The 25210-nt window shown below is 39.9% G+C and overlaps 1 protein-coding gene across 1 annotated transcript in view; it reads left to right on the top strand.

Annotated features, from left to right (window-relative positions):
- The first annotated feature begins 4359 nt into the window (after window positions 1-4359).
- The window catches only part of LOC129725992 (unc-112-related protein-like), a 44341-nt gene continuing 23490 nt past the window's right edge, over window positions 4360-25210 (top strand). Inside the window, exon 1 of the mRNA XM_055682503.1 lies at window positions 4360-5057. Coding sequence (XP_055538478.1) covers window positions 4931-5057 — 127 coding nt within the window. The 5' untranslated portion in view covers window positions 4360-4930. The remainder of the gene's footprint in view (window positions 5058-25210) is intronic.

A 25210-nucleotide genomic window follows, 5' to 3' on the forward strand; every position in this document is an offset into this window, starting at 1 on the left:
TAGAGATTACGGTTATGACTGATCTGCTAGGTACGTGGAACCTAACGAAGAGGAAGAAAGCTCAGATCAGAACTATGCAAATTCGAATCAAAACCCATCACCAGATTGTGAATGTGCTCTGGATTGTCCAAAGAAAATCAGTCGATACAGAAGAAATCAATTGAACTCTTTTATTGGAAGTCATTTTGGAAGCGAGACGATTGTTCATGTCGAAACATTACGTAGTTATTCATACGCTTTTGCAAACGAACATGAGTTAGACCAAGCGGTGTGTTTGAGTATTGAGAATAGGTTATGTTTTCATTGATTTCTACCCTTTAATCGAATACCGTCCGCAGATACGTATTTCGGTTGCCACATTTATCCATCATCAGTGCTTATGTGGACTGTTGCCATAAGTCTACATCACAGTCCAGATAAGCACTGATAATGGTTGTATGTAGCAACCGAAATACGTATCTGCGGACGGTATTCGATTAAAGGATATTCGATTTTTTGTAGTAGAATTAAATGGAAACAGCCTATTCTCAATATTCAATTCCATTCTACTAAGACGCTCAAGAAGAAGTTAATTTGTGTTTGAGATTCTTCATACGTTGGGATATCCAACCACAAGCAAGTAAACTGAATTGAAATCGGTGTATACCGAATCTTTGCTTGTCGGAATAACTAAGCTGATCTTTATCTTTTCCAGCAACTTCGTTTACAGAACGCGAAATAATTATGACCAACGACAATCAATTGTGAAAAAAAGGTGGGAAATATAGCATGATCAACCCAATAATGGAGGAAATGGTAATAAACGACATCATGTACTCGCCGACGATATCCCGTTATCGTAGGGACCATGCTCCCAACATTCTGCACCTGCCAATTTGCCAAGCTATGTACGATTCTTTCCATGTCAAGTGATTAAAACAATCTCTCGAATCGTGCAGCTATTCATTTTACAATAAGAAGCCTGATAAAAAGAATATAAGGTTCACAAAATTGGTGCATGAACTGTGCGAGAGATGCCGCGAAGCCGAAATATACATGAAATTGACAAACCACGTCGTTCAACCCACCGGAAAAGCTGAATTCCTCGAAGAAGGGTATCCTGAGGCGGACCGTTGTGCAGATTCTAGTGCGGATGAAGAAAGCAGTGTAAACCCTCCGGAAAATAGTGCCAAATGTCTGCAGGGACAGTAGCATGAAAATGTGGCGATCCGTTCGAGATATGACAGAGATAAAACTATGTTCAACGGGCTGGCTGTATCTGTAGATTTACAGAAAGTATTTTTTTTTTCTCAGGTGATTCAGCTCCCAAGAATGGAAGGCTTAGAAAAGGTTATGTTTTCCAGACGTATAATTGCTATGAACGAAACCTTTGCACCTTTGGATGACCAAAAGAAAGGTCCAACGCATACTGTCGACTGGAACGAAGCAATTAGTGGTCGGAAGGCATGCGACATTATTTGTATTTTACGTAGAACCTACTCGTCAACAAGGATCAAGAGCATATTCTTTATCGGCTATGGATAACTGTTCAAACCAGAACAAAAATTGTGACCTCATGCTCCATATGGTTCTGATCGTCAACTAATCGATTATGTCGGCTAGAGATATTACCTTCAAGTATTTGGAAAGTGGCCATACTTTCATGTCGGCTGATATAGTCCCCGCGGCCGTGAAAAGAACGATGCACCTGTTCAACAAAGGAGAAATTCATACATATCCTGTTTTTGTGAATTCCATCAAACAAGCCAACGGTGATCCAGAACCGATGAAGTATAATGACTTCTTTGAACCAACCTTCCATTTTAAGCTAACCAACATAAAAACAATAAAATTTCCGAGAAAATTGTATGAGTTTCACCACCGGAACGATTATTGGACGGAGTGGAAACGTCATCTGTCAACAAGCAATTGAAACAGATTCGAAAGAACAGTTTTGATTTTAAATTGACGCTGAAGTACCGCGAACCATGTACCGGAATCGAAAACACCGAAAAGATTCCATACGGCGCAAACTAAGCGCACGTCTTGGGAAGACCTGCCAGACCTGAAGTTACGGAAGAGTTTTGAATTCTATTCATTTTTTTTATCCTATGTTATAATTGAAATCAATAAATCTAATTTAAATAGAATAGACTGAGAAAACGATGTTATGCACAGTACATTTTATTGCAGTCGTAAATAGTTGGTATATATTTCTTTAAGATAGGTTTAAAATCGGGAAATCGCAATGCTTATGGTCCCTTAAATTCATCATTTATGGTGATGTCCTGGGATATTTATTTTTACCTTTAGACTCTTGAATTCATCGCACTATATGAGAACTAACATATTTTGTTCAGAGAATATCGATAAAAATATTGAACTCATCAAAATGGCTGCAAAGCAAAACATGATTTTAAACTCTTGTTTCTCAACCTTCTGTTCTTGCATAAAGAACAATTATGCATTTATAGGCAGCATATTCACCAGCAAAAAGGGATAAATCTATTTAACTAATTGATCACAGTCAACGTCTTTGTAAAACGAGTTGAAATTGACTTTGGAAAGATAACAAATACCAGAGTTCAGCTTTTTGGAAAACGAGAACTGATTCGCATTATTTGAAAAGGGAGAGCGTAAGTTCAGTGACAAAAGCGAGGAGTCAAATTGATTATCGTTCTAGGATTAAGCAAATATTATATTATTATTATTAAAACATCCTATTAGTGCCACAAGTGGTTCGAATTTATAGTGCCACCACTAGAGTACAAATTGAAACTGGTGTATTTGCAATTCAAAATGTAACATTTATAAGCTTATTAACAAGTTTTGATGATGATCAGCCCACGTATACTCATTTCACTTCTGCATCAAAATGGTGCCCACGCCATTTGATTTTGAAGTAAAATACTTCTCTCAGGAAGTTCGGCTACATAGGGATGTGAAATAAAAATCTAAAACCGAAAAAAGTGAAAAATCAAATGCAATAAATCGGTTAGTATTCGATGGATTTCCTTCGTTCTTGCAGCAATTGGAAAATCTTCTAAGATTCTCCCCAAAAGAAGATAATTGTAATTTTATTATTCACACTCTTGTACTATTGAAAATAGTCAAGCCTTGTCAAAACGAAAAATTCGACCTCTGATTGGTCGTTATATGATTGCTTCCCAAGCACGGTCGACAGAATCGTATATCTTGCAGTTTAAAACATGCTGTTTGGCCTATACAAGAGCCTGTTTCAGCCGAAGCCGCTCATAATAGTTCTAGACAGCGACAACAGCAGTCTTCCTCCCTTAGCAGCAGCACTAGCAGTGCAGTGGATACCAGCGATGGCGGAAAGCGGCCACAGCTGTGGCGTAGCAATGGATAGCGCACTTATTGCAGTGGATTCCAGCAACGATAGCAGCTGGGCCAGCTAAAGCAGGGACAGTGGATACCAAAGGTAGCGTATAGCGGCCACAACTGTGGCATGGCTATGGATAGCGAACTAGTTGCAGCGGATCTCAGCATCGATAGCGGCTGATGCAGTGAGGCACTTTAATGACATGCAGTCTCTGTGCGATAGTGGGCTCTAGTAAATGCATTCAATGAAAAGTTGACTCATTTTGACAACACGTGAGCCGTCTAGATTTGAGTGTTATATCAGCATTTGATTGTTTACTTTATCACAAGGAATACTTTATTCGCCCTGTCAGTGATAATGCAAGGATGTGATCGGCATCTTATCCGATACTAAAATGAACAACAAATTGTCCTTTTCAGGATGAAATAAAAACTTGATTGAAGAGTTAATATTTTCTAATGAGGTAATTCACATTTTTGAATTTGTAAAAGTTATAAATTTTACTTCATCTCCGTGTTCAAAACGTACCGAATTATCTTTTCCTTCAGTCATGAGCACGACATCCGAAAAAATTTCATCTCAAAATTTAAAAATTGTCAAGCCCCAACCATGATGTTTTTTTTATTTCAGGCAACGTATGAATAAGTAACAACGAAAAGGAACATACCAAAATATAGGCCCTCAAACAACGAACAAATTGATATGAAACTCTCATGTTTAAAAATATGGCACTTACGTCGCTTTGTCATCCCATGATAGTACGCTTATATGTACTTCGTTCCCATGCGTTTGCAACAACCCAACCCATAGTGCCACACATTTTCCCGCAGCTGGGACACGAACCTTTTCCCTACTGTATCATTCGAGCCGACTTTGTGCTCCATTCGAGTAGGCTAAGCCACATTCACGAAGATGAGTAGCATGCAAGAGCAAGATACCGAAACGCGCAGTATAGTGTACGTGCTGGAAAGGGAACACCCTATTATAGGAGAGCAACATGAGATTCTGCTGAGCACGAATCGCTTTGCCGTTCGCGATTAGTTCATCAGTTTATGAGTGCCAGCCGTGGTGGAATGACGTGTTGTGTTGTTTCGTTCGTCGTCTTATTTTTGGCTTGAGTTGTGAGTGTACAAACAGTATATCGTTTTGTGTGTCCGCGCTTTGTGTGTGTGTTTCTTACTACTGTTGCCTTATTTGCTTCCAAACGGGAAATAGATCCACAAATAGGTGCATCGAATATTGAAATTTTGATCGTTCATAAGTCGTACTCACCCGGAAAGTGCATGAATTTACCCTGGTTCTACTGAGCTGATCGATCCTGAACCCGCTGGTGCAGAGTAGGTGTTTCGGGAGATTGTGCTTTGAAGGTGCGGTGACCTTAAAACAGTGAATGATGTAAGCGAATCTCGCATACATACTTCTGAGAATTATTAATAAAAGCAAGAAAAACATCCCATCGGAAGAAGCTTAACAGTGTAGTGTCTCAATCGGATAAAGTGTTTCATTCTCTGCATATCGTTGTTAGATCAAAGTAAAGGTGCCGTATAGTTTCGAGACGTCAAAGGATATACTGCGGACTGTCTAGAAAAATAGAAAACTCGGAAAGCGATGATACACGTAGGAGATAATACATGGAACCTGCGGGTCTACATTACGGACCTGCAGGTTGAGAAAACTCTTCGGGTGCGAGGCGACCTGCACATTGGCGGTGTTATGCTGAGGCTGGTCGATCCAGGTAGGCTTTCATCCCTCTCTCATCAACAGTGACTGATAAAAACGAAACCTTTGCGTTAATAAGCAACTGCTTCGGTTGATTACCTACTAACACATTCTAGAAAGCAAACCAACGTCAATTGATAAACGATTCGTTCTGCCTTTCGTCGTTGTTGGTTTAGTTGCCCGTGCGCGCAAAACATTTCTGCGCTGAGATCTGGAATATGACCGCGACATGTACACCTTATCTTATCTACCGTGAGAGCTTAGTTTTACCGTTGAAGCTTTCTAGTGCTTCCCGAGCAAAGCGGCATTGGTGGTATACTGTATTTGCAGGCTGTTTTAAAGTAAATGTCTTTTTTTATCTTGTTTGATACTGGGCTTGGATTACGAATCCCCAGTCTGGCGTCGAACAGCATGGACGAGTGAAACGTGTGAAGGCTTAGTCCATTGTTGAAATAAATATGTTAGTTCTGCAGACTCTTGCAAAACTCACTTTGATTGAACCCTCATCCTCAAGTAATGGAACCGTAACCGTACGCAGGATTTTCGTTTGTAGGGAAGGAACATTAAAATCTTCTGAATGAGATAAATATTACAAAGAAATGGTTTTATTAGCACACAGAATCGACCAATCAGCAATATTAATTTTTTTGTGCTGTTCACCATAACAGGCTCCGAAGTTTCCAAATCCAACAGATATAGTTGTGAAGTTTTGTGTAACAGGGCGCGAAAAATGAATCAAAATTTTTAGTTTCCCTAATTATAGTAAACTAAAAATTTTGATTCATTTTTCGCGCCCTGTTACACAAAACTTTATTTTGGACAGGACGAACACTAATTTTCATCTATAAGCAAATACTGTGCCAGTTTTGCACAATAAATTTTATTGATTTGTAATATAATAAGTTCATTGTTAGCTGTCACAACTCTTTGTCACAGGCGCCCTTACCATAACTCCCATCAAATCCGTCCCCAAAACGATAATACCGTCATGATACCTTATATCAAGCTGTAGGAAAGGTAACATACACGTATAATCCACCGCATATCGGCACATGAACAAGAAAACCAAACACAACCACAAACGTGAGCCGCAGCAGGGGCGTTCTAAAAATATAATTTTCGTAATACACACGATTAAAATTCTTGCCTGATCGAATCCATGCAGAGAGACGGCATCAGAAAGTAATTATCGATGAAGCAACCTAAAAAAAAACAACTGCGCATAGAATACAGAAAGAAAAGATTACTACACAGGCCGGCCGTTGTGATGGCGAAACCTCCGTCCTGTAATCTTGCCTCCTGTATAGAGAAACGACTAGAGTCTAGAGCATATGCGGCGTGACAGCAGCACCGACGGCGACGCGTGAGCGTAGTGTCCGTGAAATTTGTCCCACACGTAAAAGGTTTTGAAAATAACAACTGTTGCCACTCTTCTAGATGCAGACGAACGAGACCGGAAAGCAGGCGCGCAAAGAGGGGCAGGAAAATCACGGGGCGTCTGCTTGGCGAGAGGAAGGTCAGTTAACGTCAGGGAAAAGTGAAATATTGCGATACCTATCTAACTCGATTCGCTTTCGGATAGTACTCGAACCCAATGAAGGGAGGTTATGTGATTTTCACTAAAACTCTGCATTAAAAAAAAACAACACTCAGCATTTTATTCTTATACCTATGCAATGAGGAATTTTGATACCCAAGCAAGTCTAAGTAATGTGGAAGCACTAATTGATTATTGACTACGGTTGCATATATCATGAACAAAGCGACGAGTGGTTCACATTCCAATGGAGGTCTCCCCGGACGCACCGTATCTTGCGACGGCACCAATGTGACAGTTTTCGTTCAATTGTAACCGGGTGTGCACAGTGTTGTACGACTGTGACCCCTCTCTGTGGTCGATTAAATGCACGATTCAGGGCAATTTCAATAATTGCCTCCGCTGCTCATGGAAGCCTATCGGAACAATCTGTGATCATATTTTTTCGATTAAATTATCATTCCATTACTACACAGCTGGTTACATACATGTGCAGAGAGTTTATTCTAACACCAATTGAATGTGATGAATAGATACGAACACCCAATTGATTTGTACGTATTGACCAAACGGACATAACAAAACGGATGAATATGATTAGACTTTCGAATAATTGAAAACTTTTATTTGGAATAAAACTAAAAATCGCCGAATTCCGCGTTACGAAATATACAAAACGCCCCAGACATTAATGTTGTTCTTCCATAAAAAATGGTCACTGTGAGACTAAGAGAATTATTTTAGAAAACAAAAACATAATTATAAATTAGATATATATTAAAAAAAAAAAACATAATTATAAATTAATTATAAAATATTAAATATAATGGTGCTTTATGTCTGAGAGAGGGGCATACGCTGGTGTATCCCCATGTTAGGAGCGGCGTACAACAGTGGCTGACTCAAAGTGAGCGGCTGAATCACGAAACGGCGGTGCCTCGCCAGCTATATCTAAAACGACAGCCGGGAGATTAGGTATCGCAGCAGCATATCGAATATAAAATACTACGAACAATCCAGATATAAATACGGACAAAATCATCGGCATGGATCTAGGCGAACGGCAAAGAACAACGATTATTGGAAGCTCGGTACTTGGAATGTAAGGACTCTACTCGAACCGGCACGTGCAGGTATCCTGACTAGAGAGCTGCAGAAGGTGAATGTAAAGGTTGCTGCCATACAGGAGGTGAGGTGACCGAAAACGGGATAACGCGATTCCCGGGTAGTAGATCCTGTTGCGGGCACTTCATTTAAGTACCACATCTACTACATCTACTACGGTGGCGGCATGAAAGCAGAAAAGGGAGTCGGTTTCGTGCTCATAGGGAAACAGATGAAGCGTGTCATTAGATGGAGGCCGATCAGTGACCGTATATGCGTGTTGAGAATTGGGGACAAATTTTCCAACAATAGTCTGATAAATGTGTACGCACCGACCAATGATAATCTCGATGAAAAGAAGGAGGAGATCTTTGAGCTCTTTAAAAAGACGTATAATGAGTGCCCAGAACACGACATCAAGATCTTCGTCGGGAATGCTAATGGGCAGGTCGGGCAGGAGAACTTCTTCCGCTTCGTGATTGGTAGAGAAAACCTCCACTCTACTACGAACGACAACGGCCTAAGGCTTGTCAACTTCGCTGCAGCCAGAGGTATGGCTCTCTGTAGCACTTATTTTGCACGCTGGAATATACGTAAGCACACCTGGATGCACCCGAATAGAGAGTCGAACATGTTCTGATGTATGGTCAACATTTTTCTGACGTTACAGACGTGAGGTCGTTTAGAGGACCAAACGTTGACTCGGATCACTATCTCGTAGTATCCAAGATTCTCGCCCGGTTGTCCAACGTGTTGGATCGAGAATCAAGTTGGAGATAGCCATAATGAACACTGGAGGCATATCCACCGTACAATCAGCACCACAACGGGAGAAGTGTTGGGTACACTTGCGACAGCCACGTCCAATGAGTGGTTCGACGTTGAGTGCCAGCGAGCGACGGAATAAAAGAACCGCGCAAGAGTTCACATGATAGCCACGACTGTGACTCGAAAGAGCGTAGGAAGATACCGGGAAGCTAGAGCTGCTGCAAAAAACCTCATCGCCGAAAGAAATTACAGCATTTTAAGCGTATTCTTGCGGAGGCAAAAGATTGCTCCTCCAGACACGATGCGAGTAGCTTCTACAAGAAGAATAATGGAATCGGGAACCGAAACGTGTCTGTGCTGCTCAATGGTGAATAAAACGGCGTAGTCGAAAAGAGCAGGGTGATTGAGGATTATGGCAAAGCTGTGGACCCACCATCCATGAACGAGGTGAAGAAAGCAGTGAAAGAGCAAGGCAGCTGGTAAGGACGGCATTCCATCCGAACTCTTCAAAGTCGGGGGCTGTATCGTGCTTTACACCGGATCATGCTGAGAGTGTGGTCCGATAAATAATTACCCTCGAACTGGTTGGAAGATCTCATATGTCCGATCTACACGAGAGGCCACCGCCTGGACTGTAGTAGTTATCGTGGCATAACCCTTCTTAACACCGTTTACAAAATTCTCTCCCGTATTCTGTTGCATAGACTGAGGCCGTTGCAGGAGACCTTTGTTGGCGAATACCAATGTGGTTTTCGAAAGGGATGCTCCACTACGGGCCAAATGTTCACTTTGCGACAGATCCTCAATAAATTTCGAGAATTCAACTTGGAGACTCACCATTAGGGTGTCCCAAAAAAATCGATGTTGAAAAAGTCAAGGTGCTCAGCCCTAAATTGAAAGATAATGTTATTTATAGCATTTTTGTAGAACATTTCGACTTTCTAAAAAAAATGTTTTCAGGTTGCCCGAACGTCATTTATGAAAAAATGGCTTTTTTAACTTCAAACCCACTCTCTTGCACTTTTTTCAATTCTGTTCGATTCCTAAATTTTTCCATGTATATTTTTATTTTTGTAGGGTTGTTTTTGAATATTTTGCATGGTTCAGTTCAGCATTACATTCAGTTTTTTGACTCCCAGAGCCCATTGAACATCACAAAAAAATTAATTTTTCTAATAATTTTCAGATAAAACCCAAACACAAATAAAAAAAAATTGATCAAGAACTGAAATTTTCATTACGAACCGGGATTTACGGCGAAAATTTACATGAAAAAAGATACTTGATATCTTATCGGGGAGCTGAGATATTGGCATTTTTATATGTGGTGGAAAACTATGTATTTTAGCAAATATGTTAAATAACTGTTTTATTTTGGGAGATAAAAAATAACAATGTTCAGAAAACAAATGCATGTTTGGATGGCTGATAACTTAGTAAAAGGTTTAAAAATTCGGAAAAATCTGTGAAAAAAGTTAGAACGAAAATTGTGATTTTAGTGCCTTCTAATAGAAAACTCAATGTTGCTCGTAATATCTAAGAGATAGAAACATGATGCCTCCGGTAAAGTTTCTTGTTTTAAGATAACCTAAAACTTTGTAGAAGATACCTTGCGTCTATCTTATTTTGATTAAAAAGTAGGAATCGAACAGAATTGAAAAAAGTGCAAAAGAGTGGTTTTGTAGCTTGAGAAAGTCATTTTTTCATATATTACGTTAGGGCAACCTGAAAACGATTTTTTAGGAAGTCGAAATGTTCTAAAAAAATGCTATAGATAACATTATCTTTCAATCTAGGGCTGAGCAGCTTGACTTTTTCAACATCCATTTTTTTTGGGACAGCCTACTCACCATCTGTTCATAGACTTTAGGGCAGCGTACGATACAGTTGAGAGAAATGAGTTATGGCGAATTATGCTCGAACATGGTTTTCCAACAAAACTTATAAGGCTTAGGCTAATGACATACTGAGGCGTCGAATGAAGCGAAGCGTTGAGCGTATAAGAAGCGGAATGAACAGAAGCGTTGGGTGAAGCTTCCTATGACATACTGGAGCGAGCGTCGCAAATGCGTTGTGTTGTCATATTCCTAGATTCCAGCAGCGGTTTTGTTTGAAGGAAATATGAATTCGTCCAATGAAGATTTGTTTGCTTCTTCAAGCACGTTTTTAATAAACATAGAGATTTTTTATGAAATAAAATAATATTTCTGAAGTCAGTTGCGTTACAGACGTAGTAAAAAATATACGAAATTATTCTGAATTTTAAACCCGCTGACCCCGAGTAACGTTCAACTAGTTCATGATATCTGTTAGGCTTTGAATAACCCCTGTGAGCACAGCTAGTTACTCAGCGGCTTGTGTTTCGCGACCGAAAGGTTCAAGATGTTAGGCATGCAATATCAATCGAAAACACCAGTGTTATTTTCCCGACGACCTGAAAATTTTTCCTGATAGTATTTTCTATCCGAAAAATGACCTTTTTTCTTTTTTTAAGATTTAAGGCCAAAATAAAAAAGTAATATAAAGCACCTGGCGATCAGGTTTAGTCGGACATGATATTATTGCACTAACATTTCCTAAACATTTTAACATTTTCTAAACGAAAACATATTCTATGGCGGCATCCATGAATTACGTAACGCTCATAGGGGGGAGTGGGGGTATCCTTGAGCGTTACGATTTGTTACACAGGGGAGGGGGGGAGGTGAGTTAAACGTTACGTAACGAAAAATCTCTGGAGAGATTCTACAAAAACGAGCATTTTTATCAAAAAAATCCTTCTGCAGCGTTACGTAATTTTTATGGGTGGGTAGGTGTTGGCGTTACGTTTCGTTACATATGGGGGGTGGGGGTCCAAAAATCAGGTTTTTTGCGTTACGTAATTTATGGATGTCGCCAATTTGCTTTTTTTATTTATCAAACCAAAACAAAGCAAAAATAAAGCATCTGGCGATGAAAGATTTAGTCTGAACAATGTATTACCGCGTACGTATACGCGCGTCAAAACACTACTTGTTCTGTTTCGCCGCCTCTACCGACGCGTCGTTACCGCTCGAATATGACCGGTTTGAGCGTTTCATATAGACGTACGAAGAAGTAGCTCGGACGCCTTTGCGACGCTTCTTGCTTCGCTTCATTTGACGCCTCAGTATGTCATTAGCCTTATACGTGCCACCCTTGAAGGCTCTACATCATGCGTCAGGATAGCCGGTGAGATATCAGACTCCTTCGTACGTTGGATGGTTTGAAGCAGGGAACAGGTTGTCAAACTTATTGTTCAACATCGCATTGGAGGGTACTATATGGAGGCCTGGCGTGCGAAGAAGCGGCACCATCATTACGAAGTCTCACATGCTTCTAGGTTTTGCGGACGATGTAGACACCATTGGTATCAACCGTAGAGCAGTGGAAGAGGCCTTCGGACCTCTCAGGAGGGAAGCTGCGAGATTGGGGCTCATCAATAACTCTGTCAAAACGAAATACATGGTGGCTGGTAGAGAGCGTGGTAGTCCTACAAATGTTGGTTCTGAGGTGGTGTTAGATAAAAAAAAAATTGTAGTAGTCGACGAATTTATTTACCTAGGTACATTAGTGACACGTACATGTGGTGACATGTAACCATACAAACATGCACTCTACAAAACACTAATCCTTCCCGTGGTCCTCTACGGCCATGAAGCATGGACGTTGAAAGAGGCCGATCGGTGAGCTCTTGGTGTTTTTGAGCGTAGAATTTTGCGTTCAATCCTTGGCTGCAAACGATTTTTGGCGCAGACGCATGAACCATGAAGTGTACCGGGTGTACAAATCGGCGGATATAGTCTAGTGGATAATACACTGCAGTTTGCAGTGAGCTGGGCATGTAGCTAGAATGCCGGAAGAACGACCAGCAAAGACTACATTCAGCAGAAATCCCGATAGAGGCCGTCGTCTTCGTGGTAGGCTTCGCACTCGTTGGAAGTGTGCTGTCGGCGAGAATGACCGCGAGATAGATGTGGGGAGATTGAAGGATAGCAGCCCAAGACCGTCGCAAGTTAGAGTCCTAGGTGGAGTCGGTGATTGGCACAACAGTGGTGGAATATGACCGACGGAAAATAAGCGAGAATAAAGAAAAGAATTTCATTTACACCTGTCTAAACATTATTCATTTGACAAAACACGAGCGTATCGTTCTTGTTGGACAAGCACTAAGGGTTTCTCGGAAATAGAAATCGTGTACCGCTGCAATGGTAGACGATGAGAGACCAGTGGCGCTCTACTCCACATGGTATGGTACTGTTACTTTTACTAGCATGTTTTCTTTCAAGACATCAGTTTGTATTACGCCCTAACAGCAGGTTTAGAAATTGTTCAAGAAAAACGGGTTGTTTCAAACTTCTCAAAAAACTTCTACCTTCAAGACAACAGATTAGTCTAAGTTCATAATAACAAACGGTAATCGACGGGGAGACTGTGTCATTTTTTTCATATAAAGAGAATATCATAGGGAATGGATTGTGTCTATTCATGCTAGTCTGTGCTAGAAATGCTCGCATATGATTGGTTGATAATGATAACTAGCATTTTATGAAATCGTCCGACGTTTTATATATCCAACAACATATTGGTTATTGTTATCCATCATGTGGTTATGCTGTTATTGTCGTTTGAAATCTGACGGAACATTTGCCAGTTTCATTTCCAGTTTTACATAGTGCATCCCAGTATAGAAAACAAAGACGTCAAAAGAGCATGACGACGTCGACGGCTGCCGCACACGTCGTATTTGGAACACAAACTTCTTTCCAATTATACCTACCACCAAGTCTACAGTTACTCGAAAACCAGTTAAAATTAGCTTGAAATCAGAGAAAAAAGTTTGCTAGCAGTTCGAAGATAACAAATTCGCGAAAAACACTGCAAATGAATAACAATTTGTACACGCATTCGCATGTTTAAACTATGATAACATAAACTTTTTTGATGAGGGGACGGTCTAATCAATAGCTTTTATTCAGGTCCTTCAACCAAACCAGACATAGACAAATCTTCGTCCTTCTGTTAGTCACTTCTCCAATAAACAATTAACACTAAAACATTTGCAAACTTGGAAACAAAACATCTTTTGAAAACCTGCTACCTACACGATAATATTCATAACTGAACGTGAGCGAAAAATTTGACGTCTGATTTCGGGCACGGCCTGCTAAGAACCCCCATCAGAATAACAAATATATAATAAATGGTCATTGAAAAAGACTAATCAGATTGGTGCGCCTAGAATTTATTAGCTTCAGGTTCATTCTATCTAAATTTAGATGCCAGCGTACCGTTCAAACTCACCTCCAAATTTTGCACAATGAATCGGAAGAACCGCGAAGACAAAGAGTCGTAAACACTCATTTGTTACTTGTTATGTTTATTTTTCTGCTCCACGGACGGCGAAATATTCCAATTACTGAAACAGTGGAACGCAGAGAGGCCAAGCAGAGTTTCGATTGTCTCGTTAAAATCTGTTCCGATGAACGTGTTGGCGCTTCTATGTTCTACAGTCTCGGTAATTTCAACCTTATGCGATACGCACACACGTACCGAATCCAAATTCTGTTCGATTTTTGTCGAACTCGGATCGCACACACCACCGCGCGCTGTAGCGTAGCGTAGCGTTCCAGTTTTAGTCAAGCAATCATAAATCACCGGAGAATTCCACACGCATACAAGGCGGCAGGAAACCACGCGGCACACATTTGCACTTGTTTACTCAAGAAACCTAGACGATTGTTCTTATTAATAGATTCCATTTGCGCGCTGCGAGCTAGCTGGAATACCGATCCGATGATAGATTATGAGGAAATCGCACGCCTTTTCCTCACGGCCGTCAACATTATCTCGGCTGCTATGGGGTGAGAAACGTTTTATGACAATCTCTGAACAGATGCCAGCCAGCGTCGGTTGGACGGCGAAGAACGCTTACATTACCCTAGGTAGAGGAGCTGGAGTACTGCGTCCAGCAACAATTTGTGACAGTAACCCAACTATAGTGCTCAAAATACCAGAAGAAAATTCTTGGTAGTACAAGGTAGAGCCAGGAGTCAATTTGTCAAACTCACAAACAGCGACAAGTCAACGTATTTGTCGGATCAATTAATCTGTCATGTACCAGTAGGTACGTGACAGACCTGTCTTCTCCTGTTGAGATTTAGTTAACAATAGATGCAGGGCGGAGTTGTTGATTGTTAGCAGATGCTTGGAAACTCTGTTTTCGCCTCTAATTTTAAACCGTATTGGATTGCGAGCGATATGTACAATATGCAGGCGGCAATTGCCTGCCTTTCCCTAGGAGTTGACCCTTCCACTGCGGCCGATACTCGGTTTGCAATAGCATTTTAACCGCGATCCGCGACGCCACATTTATTTGCCTCCCCTCACTAGTGGGCCACTTACATGCCATGTGCGGCTTAAGTGGCGTGAAGTTATTAATTTAAATAAGAATTCCATTCCAATGCACACGCTTTTCCGCGGGCATGTGCCGGCGGCCGCCCGGACGGCGGAAAGTTTGCAAAGCCATAAATTCCGGGCCCAATGTTCGATGGACGGGAACGAGGCGCGACGATGACAACGTTTCGAGTGCACTTTTCTGCCTCGACATATCTCCGCAGGGCAATGTGCGATAGAGCGCAAAGGTTGCTTGTAAGCCCAATAGTGACAATTTTGTCCTATTTAGATATAGATGTTGTGGTACTGTCTGGGATTTATCAGCACAAATAAGCGCTTAATCACGCTTAATGATTGTGTTGAAGGGTTCTACGCTCGATTGGAATGCCGGTTGGTAGTGGATCGAAATTGTTTCCGGCGAAGAATAAGAATGACTGAGCGGGTGTTAGATTTGAACGGAAAATTTCTCTATTACTTCGTGTGTTTCTCGATCTTTCTTTTTCCGTTTCATATTTATTTTTTTCGTCCAGATCGCTAAACATAGCACACACGCTCCTGTTTACCATTGGAAAATCCATACTTGAAAATGAACGATTCTAATTAGGTTTTGAAGCAGCAGTCATAACTCAAAAGATACGTCCTTCAACTCGAGTCGAGTTGAGTTCGATTACGCATCAGTTTTGGCAGTCCATCTGCTAAATCCGCACGTTCATCCATCCATCTATCTTCCCATACTGATCGTTTGGCTAGTCCATTCGGCTATAAATCGTGTATTATTGAGCAACCAATATTGGTTTGCAGGGGTGAAATGTAAGAGATACAGATACCAAAATGCGTTGGGAATTTGTCTAAGTCTTAGTTTCTAAATGGTCTACGACTGAACCACCAGGTGTTACATACTTACACTAGGACAACTCGTCAGTGACAACCAACAACCAAATTGGACTGATTCAAATCAAAATGCGTAAAAAAGAATTAAATTTTCTCCTACTTATAGAAAATTCAGAGAACTTTAATCAATAAATATATACTGACTTGAGTTTCTATGAAGGGATAAACTATACGGTATCAATTATAATTAGATTTAGTTTCACTGTAGAATCACAAACGCTCTCTGTACAGGTTCTATTTTACCTTTTAGACACTTTATCGTCATTGCATTAAATAACATCCTCGAATAAACTTCAAACAATAAATTGCAATATTAGATCATTGTGCATGAGCGCTGATCGTTGGAAACGCTCAAGAGGCATTCGCCCAGCTTCCCCAGATCACGACGGGTGTCTTCCTGCAAACACCACCGACCGAACGACCGGAACCAACCGGGTTCGGCCGGTCTAGCCGCCAGCAGGCGGCGGCGTCAGCGTCAGTTGGCAACCTCGCCTTTTGCGTACGTGCTCGGCACGAGCTGCGACGATCCGGCCGCCCCGGCGCAAGATGTTCACGACAACCGGGGTCGAATGATTCGTCATTCGGTGTAAAATTAGAGCACGATGATTCAATCGTTTCAAAATACACACGACTCTGTGGCGGCGCTTCAACAAGTGATAAGTTTGCACCGGGGATCAAGAAGCTGAATAATGGCCTAGACGAATCTTCTCACAACTGCGCATCTTTTATCGTTCTCACTTCTCACAGTGGCTGCGAAGCCTGGAACGATGTGTACTGAATAGCGAATTTTAGACAACGCCTAGATGCAAATGTGTTCGTGTGGGGGGCGTTTTATCATTCCTATTCTTGTAACTGTCTATCGTGGGACCCCGCGCGCTCTGAATGCATGCTAATATTTACCGTATTGATGTCTTCTGGAGCCACTCGCGGAGTCTCTTCGCACGCAAATCGTAGCGACTGATCACCGCTCGTTGGTTTGTTCAGACGATAGCTGAAACTGAAACAAACTGAGAAAGAGCACTGATTACGTAATCACCACCGGAGCGACGATCGCCGTAATATACGACTTATTAAATCGAATTAGCAATTCAATGGAATGCCAATTGGGGGCGTTTGTACGGTCATTATGGACGGATGTTCGATTTTTTCGTTACCAGAATTGGAAGAGGTGTATTTCCTGTGAGTTGCGAACCTGCTTAAAAGTCGAACACTCAAGTGTAGGAGTCGTTTTTTAGCTGTTTAGCCTTAGTTATTGTTTCATGTCATTTTTCCTATGAGCTAGTTTTTATCTACACCCAACGCAAACGGGGAACATTTTATTACTTGAGGGCAATTTTTTATTATTGTTGATTGCGGGAGAATTTATCTCGCAAGGTGCATGAAAAACGCCGTAGAAGTTCTCGGGTATAACCAAACATGTTGGTGTCTTCTACAAAAAGTGCGCAAATTCAATTTCCGCACTTTTGGTAGAAGATATTTCCGCGATTGAACGTAACCGCGCACTTCTACAAGAATTTTTCGCGATAAAATTTGTCGCAATCAACAATACTTATTGTGTCTTATGACTGCGCATTATACACAAATAGTAATAACCGAAAAGTAACAAAAATTATGACGGGCACACGCTTGTATGTGTTTCTGCAGGAGAACATACAGCCAAGCACCGCAGTGCATGTGTTAGCAAGACTTCACTCGCTGCATTTGTATTGATGCAACGATCAGATTCATTTTTGCTTCCCTTCATCCCCACATAATGAGAATCTCACCCGTCAACCTCAAATGTCTAATTAGAAACACTTTCGTTTCGTCCCCCAGTGTTTACATGAAATGAAAATATGTTATACTGCCTGAACAGAGTTGCCGAAGTTGCGAATATTGTTCTGGATGGGCACGAGTTTTGTATTTTCAAACAGGTGCAAATGAGTTTCCATGAACCAATGAGTATGTGTTTTGAATAGCTTGCAAGAAAGCGAATGTTTTTGTTTTTCTCTAGCGCAGTTTACAGATCGTGATGTCATTTAAAGACGCATTTCAAGTCTTCGAAATCATCAACGTTTGCATACTCTATGACGGGGAAAATGCTGCTTGGCAGCTCTTGTCATATTCTTCCTCTACTCCGTATGCATACAACGAGCGAACTAATACACGCTCACCGGATGAATTGGAGATTGAAGAAACTTGTAACATGTGCAACATATGCGACGGTGTGTGATTTTTTTTTAACTTGAGATGGAAAGGGAGCAGTTTATGACAGAAAATATCTTGCATGTGGTTGCACGACCATTATTAGATGGTCGTACTCCCGTAACACGTGCTAAATATATGACAGTATGTGTTGTTACTTGACTGGGGAAGAATTTTATTGCCTTTTTAGTAATAGGTTTGTTACCTTAAAGGCAATTTTGCGCTATTGCTTCTAAGGTTATAAGGAAAAGTTTTGCGTGTAGCTGTTTTATTTGTCGAATTTTTTTTTCTTCAGTTGTTGTTATTGTTACAGAATCAAACAAAACTGACATAAGAGTGCGCCATTCTAAATGCGGATTAATGTCGTTCCACACTTCGTCAGTGGGAAGTGATAGCGAAGTTAAATTCTAGTGAATTGTGCTTGTAGCATAACAGTGTGATATATGAGTAAATAGTAGTTTTGTCACGCGCTTACTTTTTTAGTTATGTGGAGCCACATTCGAAACAAAAATTAATTACTAAATTAGGAGACTCGAAATTCATCTAACTTCTGTCGAGATCATTCGATAATTATTCAATCTCATCTCCATTAATATTCAATGGAAATTTTCCTAAACCTGCTGTTAGAGCCGGCTTCTGCGAGTCTACTTTAGTGTAGGGTCACTCGAGATGATTGGCGCTACCCTATAATCAATTTTAACTGTCGTGACAAATGAGTTTATTGTTTTACTGTGGGGCTACATTCTCTATTAAATTATCAAATGAAACTAATCGATTTGCGGGACAACATCATGTACATTTTGAATGATTAAATTTTGGTCTGCAGTCTCCACCACATAACAATCTATGGATTCCAGTTTTTGTTGCGTTCCTATGTATGTTTTTTCACATGGAACTAATTCAACAATTCGGATTCCTTCTAACAACACAAAACCTTCTTCACCGCTCTTCTTCAATTAAAACAATTGTAATTATTCATGCGTCACTCTCACACTGTTTTTTAAGTTTTTGGTAATACATTTAGGCGTTAAGTTTGTTTCGTTTGTCTCAAGAACTTGGTGTGCTTTTCAACTGACTAAAATAGTCATTCTTGAAAAAAATTAACCACGAAGTAAATTTGAATAGTAATTTCAAATCGGCACACAATCAAAAATTAGCCCAGATTTTTTTGTAATTTCCCGATATATCATTAGTATAACATTAGTGGTATAGTACAGTCATTGTTGAATACTAGGGGGATTAGGGGCATAATCAGCACACGGCACAGTGGTTTAAAATGCGAAAAACATGATCGTCAGCCTTTTGAGTATAAAAATGCCATTTAAATGCTACAGTGTATTCGACAAAGTTTTTGTAGATCTTAAGGGGCATCTTTTGATGTAAATAAATTTTTGATTAATTCACCTGAAAGTGAGATAAAAATTTTATTTTTTCATTTACTTATCAAATCAAAACGAAGTCTTCAGCAAAGTTGTAGACAATCTTATGTAGAAAACCTTTGCTGAAGACACTTTGGTTCTATCTCTTGAAAATCGACCACATACAGGTAGTTTTATACACAGACATCCTTAAAATTTCTAAAAAACGAAAAAAAAACAAATAACTTTTCCTGAAGTGATTTTAGAGGCCTACTATGTTCTAGACATTTTTTTATATTTAAAAAATACATCATTCTGCCAAACATACCTTGGGAAAATTTTCAGCTTTTTCATAGGGTTTAAGACATTTTAGATAAAAAAATGCACTTTTTCAAAAAAAAATTCTCGAAAAGCTGCAAAATGCTGCAAAAACAACAGTCTTCACTCGGAAGACGGGGATTAGTACTAGCTTCCCCAGGTGGTTTTACTAGTTTCTTGCAGTCTCTTAAAGACTTGGGCATGGGTAAAAAATTATTTTTTTTTGTTTTTCGGCGTTTTTTCATGTTTTTTTTCTTAAAAGATGTACAAAATCGAAACGATTTTTGATTTTTCATTAAAAAGTACGAATAGCATTTATATTTACGGCAAAGTTGAAAATTTTCCCAAGGTATGTCCGGCAGAATGATGTATTTTCTAAATATAAAAAAATGTCTAGAACATAGTAGGCCTCTAAAATCACTTCAGAAAAAGTTATTTGGTATTTTTCGATTTTTAGATTTTTCAGTTCATCGTGCACTTGAATGTTCAAAAGTGTGTTTTTGAAGCATATTTATAACAAAATTTGTTATTAAATTAACAAAATATTGTACATTTTAACTAATTCTGATCTTTTTCTGCCGAAAACCTTACAAAACTTGCTATTATTTGTAATAATCAGTAAGTAATTTTGATAGGAATTTTGATATTATAGCTATTAACGAGACCAAGTTTTGAACACAAGTTGATACAAAAAGTTCGTAACAAAATATCAAGATTTGTTATAATCTTGGTATTTTTGACTGATCGGGCATTCACGAAACAAGCCGCCAAGTATCACGGCATCTCGCGACAAACTTTGGCCCATTAGTTGTACTTCTACACCATTTTTATATGTTCTATAAGAGTGCTCATTATACCCCGTGGGTGCTCATTATGCCCCAGTGGGGTGCTCATTGTGCATCGACAGAATGCTAGTTTTTGATGCATGAATCTAATTTGTGTTTTTCACCATTATACGATAAACTTTTCAATTTGTGAATAGTGTAACTTTAACTATAGATAGTTAATTCAGGTTTTGCACTGAAGACAGATTAAATTTTTTGTCGTTTTCCATGCTTAAATCAGCAACCAAGTTAGGGTGCTCATTATGCCCCTATTCCCCCTATATGTTTTGAACGTTAATCAATCTTCCAAATTTAACGTTATTTACCCCAAATTCAGTTTACTTAAAGACACACAGTACAGTGTACCTGTACATCTCACTAAATTAAGCCACTAACCTTAGCAATGTCGACGAAAAAAATACTTCACGTGGTTGATAATGCTTCAATTTATATTAATATCCCTCTTTTACCATTCTTAATAAAACGTTTTTGCTGAATTTTGCTGCAAAACTACAAAATATATGTAACACCACATCTTAAGCAGGTATTAGACGAAGCAAATATTTGCTATTTTTGGTACGATTTTTATTTGCACAAAAAAAAAATCTGTATTGAAAAATTGCAAATATTTGCTTCGTCTAATACCTGCTTTATGTACTAAAATTGAGCAAAATTATAGTCTTTCATCGATAAGAAGTGACAAAATGTGCACGTAGCATTCCACAAAAAAAAAAGAAAACCGAAACAATACCGATTTACGTACCGACACATGCTGTTTATCGTACCTACACGGTTTGCGTTTCGCCGGACGCGAAAAGTTGAACCGCGTTCGGTTTTTACACCAAACTACCACACCGAAGCTAATTGCAGTCAAATGCTCATCCCATCATCATCATCACACCGCGCTGCCACTTGACTATTACACTGTGTCGCCGTTGCTGGCAGCCACTGAGATCGTGCCAGGCTGGCAGTCTCCTTTTTCTCAACAGCCTTTTTTGGGCATCGACCTTAAAGCGCGTTATTATTTGAGATATTGCCAGTTCACTTACACTTACACTTCTTTATACATACTGCAGAGGAAAAAACAGTATCCATACGATATCAGTTCATTGAATTCGGTTCGCCATCAAATAAATACAGTTCCTCTGTTGCTGTGGCGTTGAATCAATAAACGCGTCGTATGCTCCACTCTGACACCAATGCCAAACGCTAATTAAGATTTATGATGCTAGGTTTGAAAATCCACACCCTGTGTGACGCTTAAATGCGGGTCTCGAAAAGATCGAACCGTGCTTTTACAGACACTGCACCGCCTGCCCACACGTACTTAAAACAGTAACTGAACTACTTTTTAGCACCCGAAATGAAATCTCAGTTTGGTCTGCTCGTTTTCCATAGACAACTAGATCGCGTGTGAAAAATACTTGACAGCAGAACATTTACTATTAGGCGAATGTGAGAATGTGCATTTCAATCCTGTTAGAACTATTGTCACGAATGTATGACCAACTCACCTTTCTCTCATATGTTCATATGTTAGCAGAGTGAAAGTGTTTAGTGCACACCAGTTAGTGATGTGGTCTAATTTCTGATTATTATCAGTAAGTTCGCGTGTTAATATGGTACTGTAAACATACTGCTCGTGTATAATAAATTCCTAACCAGGGTGGTACCGCAGTGAAAAACTAGCACGCAACAGATGGAGGATAATTCTAACAAAGCATCATTTTTCGAATCATGGTAGGAATCAGGCAACTAGCGTCAATTTTGATTTTCACTGATGATCTTGCATTATTGATGATTAAATTTTGTTCTGAGTTGGCGACATGGCCCAGAGAAATGTTTGTTTCCGTTGTTTGTCACGTAACTTGACACCTTGCCTAAAACGGGGAAAAAATCAAGAATCAAGAGGTTCGTGATACTTCGCCTTCGTCTCGGATTAGTCAATGCTCTCTCAACAGTCAAGTAAGCCACTGGAATTTGTCCTTTACGGTGACGTTACTGGCTAACGGGGTGATGTTTTTTCAACAACAAAAGGGTGACATTGAAACGTTCAGCTGGTTGTGTTAGCAAAATTCCAACAACATCAAAACGGTAGGTAGGTTGATAATTTTATGAAAATATCAACTTTCGGCTACACTATGGTTGCATAACGAGTAAGTGCGCTATAAAATTTGCCTGTATCATCTACAAGCGATACGAGGAACAGCTTTCAACTTTAAGCACAGAGATAAACATCAAAACATCAAGATCGACTTTCTTCAACAATGTGAGCGCAAGATCAGAGAGAGAGAAAGAGTACAATGACTAAATATACAGGACACATAGCAATGCCGAGTCAGCAGAAAGTATTTACCCGCGGGCCTCCGTCTTCTCAGCGGTTCAGTATCAGCTTGTTGGATGGCACCATCATCATCGCCATCGCGATCACCACCGTCATTGTCGTCGCCGTTGAAATCCGGCTACTAGCTACTGAACCGACCCGCCTGTTTATGCCGGTTACTGAATGCTGAAAGCCGTAGTGAACGGGGGTAAAACATGTTTCGCGGTTTGGATGAAATCGCACTGTTTGGTTGATAACGTGTGAAGTTAATTGTAAAAAATATTTCTGACATCTAAATGGTCTGTTTGATCGGTATAGTTTCTTCGGCAAAGTTGTAGATAGAAACTTTGTCTTAAAAAAAATTGTTTTTCTGACGAATTTCAATCGTTTTATTTATTTTTTTCAAGTTTAATTAACCATTATTGGTTAGCTTACAGTGTGTAGTTTTTGTAGAGAAAAATCAGATTCATAAAACGTGAGTTTTTCGAGATATTTATTTATAATTATATTTTTATGTTTTTTTTTTCTGAAAAATTATGTTTTTGTCTCACGGTTACAAACAGAATAATCAAGTTGCATAAACGCGAACGGCAATCCAGATGCCGCGAATCGAAAACCAAAATCTAACCTCCAAAGTTGAGATTTTGAAGCTGAAATCCGGCGTTCAAAACTGAAATCTAATCAAATCAAGGAAATTTTAGAGCAACAACCCTGTGATTTGAAACTCAAATTCTCAAATCTCGAAAATCGAAAATTAAAGAAAACTGACATCCGTGTTTCAGAAGTTTAAATCTTAACATGGCAAACGTGTTGTCAATGACATTTTTGGGGCCAGATAGCTTCAATTTCGTAATCCAAAACAGGAATTCCCAATCAAAAAATACGACAACCAGCTGGAAAGTTTGATTCGCGCACTTTATGAAAAAAAACGATAAGATTGATAAGAACGAAAAGTCCAATTTGCCATTATCGTTCATGGTAATACTGTTCACTAAAAGGCTTCATGCAGTGAAATATGTTTACCCATGCTAACGATTGCTTCTAGATAATAAAGGCTTTATCCCATTATTGACTAGGATGACTCAGCTGCTGTATCGGGGAAAACGAATGACACACAAAAAAATATTTGAATTATTACTGCGATTCGTATAAATGACTCATCCCGCTAAACGTATGATTCCCATTTCCTATGCAACTATCAGCATATAAAAGGCTTGTTGATTGCCAACTTGCATACCGCGTCGTGTGTTTTCCGGAAAATACAACTAATAATTTTCATCCAGTTAGTGTAAGCAAATCATCATAAAAAAACAGAGCACGCTCCCCGAGTGCACCGTCAATATTCGTCTTTAGGTCCGATTTCATCCGGATTCCGGAGTGCCAGAACAAACAATAAGTAGGTACCTACACAGAGCAGCCATCAGTTGTAGTTTACAAACAACATTCGAATGGCTAAAAATAGACACCCTTCTTTCGGGTGAGAAAAATCAAACATTCTGCCAGTTGTTTCCACCTCTCGATTGGCCGGTTCTTAGTGCACGTCCGTTCTGTGCAACGCTCGTAGTGCATCGATTGGAGCGGGAAAATTATACGCACACACATAAGCAAAAGATCGAATGCACCTTGTTGCAGACAAACATTGTCCGGATAGAGGAAATTATGCTCGTACTAATTTATGTTATCATGTCTAGCCCTTACAATGATCAGACAAATGTCTGATGCTCCCTGTACTCGGCTCTGATTGGAAGAAGATGTTCAATTATTTCTCAAGAACCGAAACAAAATATCCCATATCTAGTACTTGTCTAGAACTTGAAAAGCAGCCACGTGCCGATACTGCACTTGGTCTCTGGAACAAGGACACAAAGCGAATGTCAACTATTATCATCGCCGTTTGTCGTCTTTCTTATGATTCAGGCACGCTCGCTTAAACTGTATCAATTTTCAACCTATACGGGTACCAGTCCAGGTCCAGATGGTTTGGTATCGGTATCCATTAGTCATACCGCTCGAGAGTTTTGCTTTCCACATTTAGGTACCTACCGCTCTCTAACCAGTCTTTGCGCACATCTGCGCGATGAATAAATTTATTGCTTTTCCAAAAGTTTTCAGTTTTCCCTACCCTCCGTGCTTTTCAAACTGCCTTAGATCGATTGTTCCTGTGGTCCCAATGTGAATGCCCTCTTTTTGCTTCGCTCGAAGTTCGGAGGCAAAAGGCAAGCACAATTCGAAAAGTGCCATCCGAGCCTGCACCGAAAGTGCACACCGAAGCATAACCCGAGAGAATCGCAATGGCAGATGTTCATTATGTGGTTAATGAACAAAACACCGTGCAGTTTGCTCCGGAGACTCCCTCACATAGCAGAAGACTGCCAACGGGATTACAATATCCGGAGGCTTATATGTGTACCACAGAAGCGTTTCAGAGGGCGGAATCTTTGAATGGAA

The sequence above is a fragment of the Wyeomyia smithii genome, chromosome 1 (assembly GCF_029784165.1).
Source record: "Wyeomyia smithii strain HCP4-BCI-WySm-NY-G18 chromosome 1, ASM2978416v1, whole genome shotgun sequence".
Classification (NCBI taxonomy): Eukaryota; Metazoa; Arthropoda; class Insecta; order Diptera; family Culicidae; genus Wyeomyia; species Wyeomyia smithii.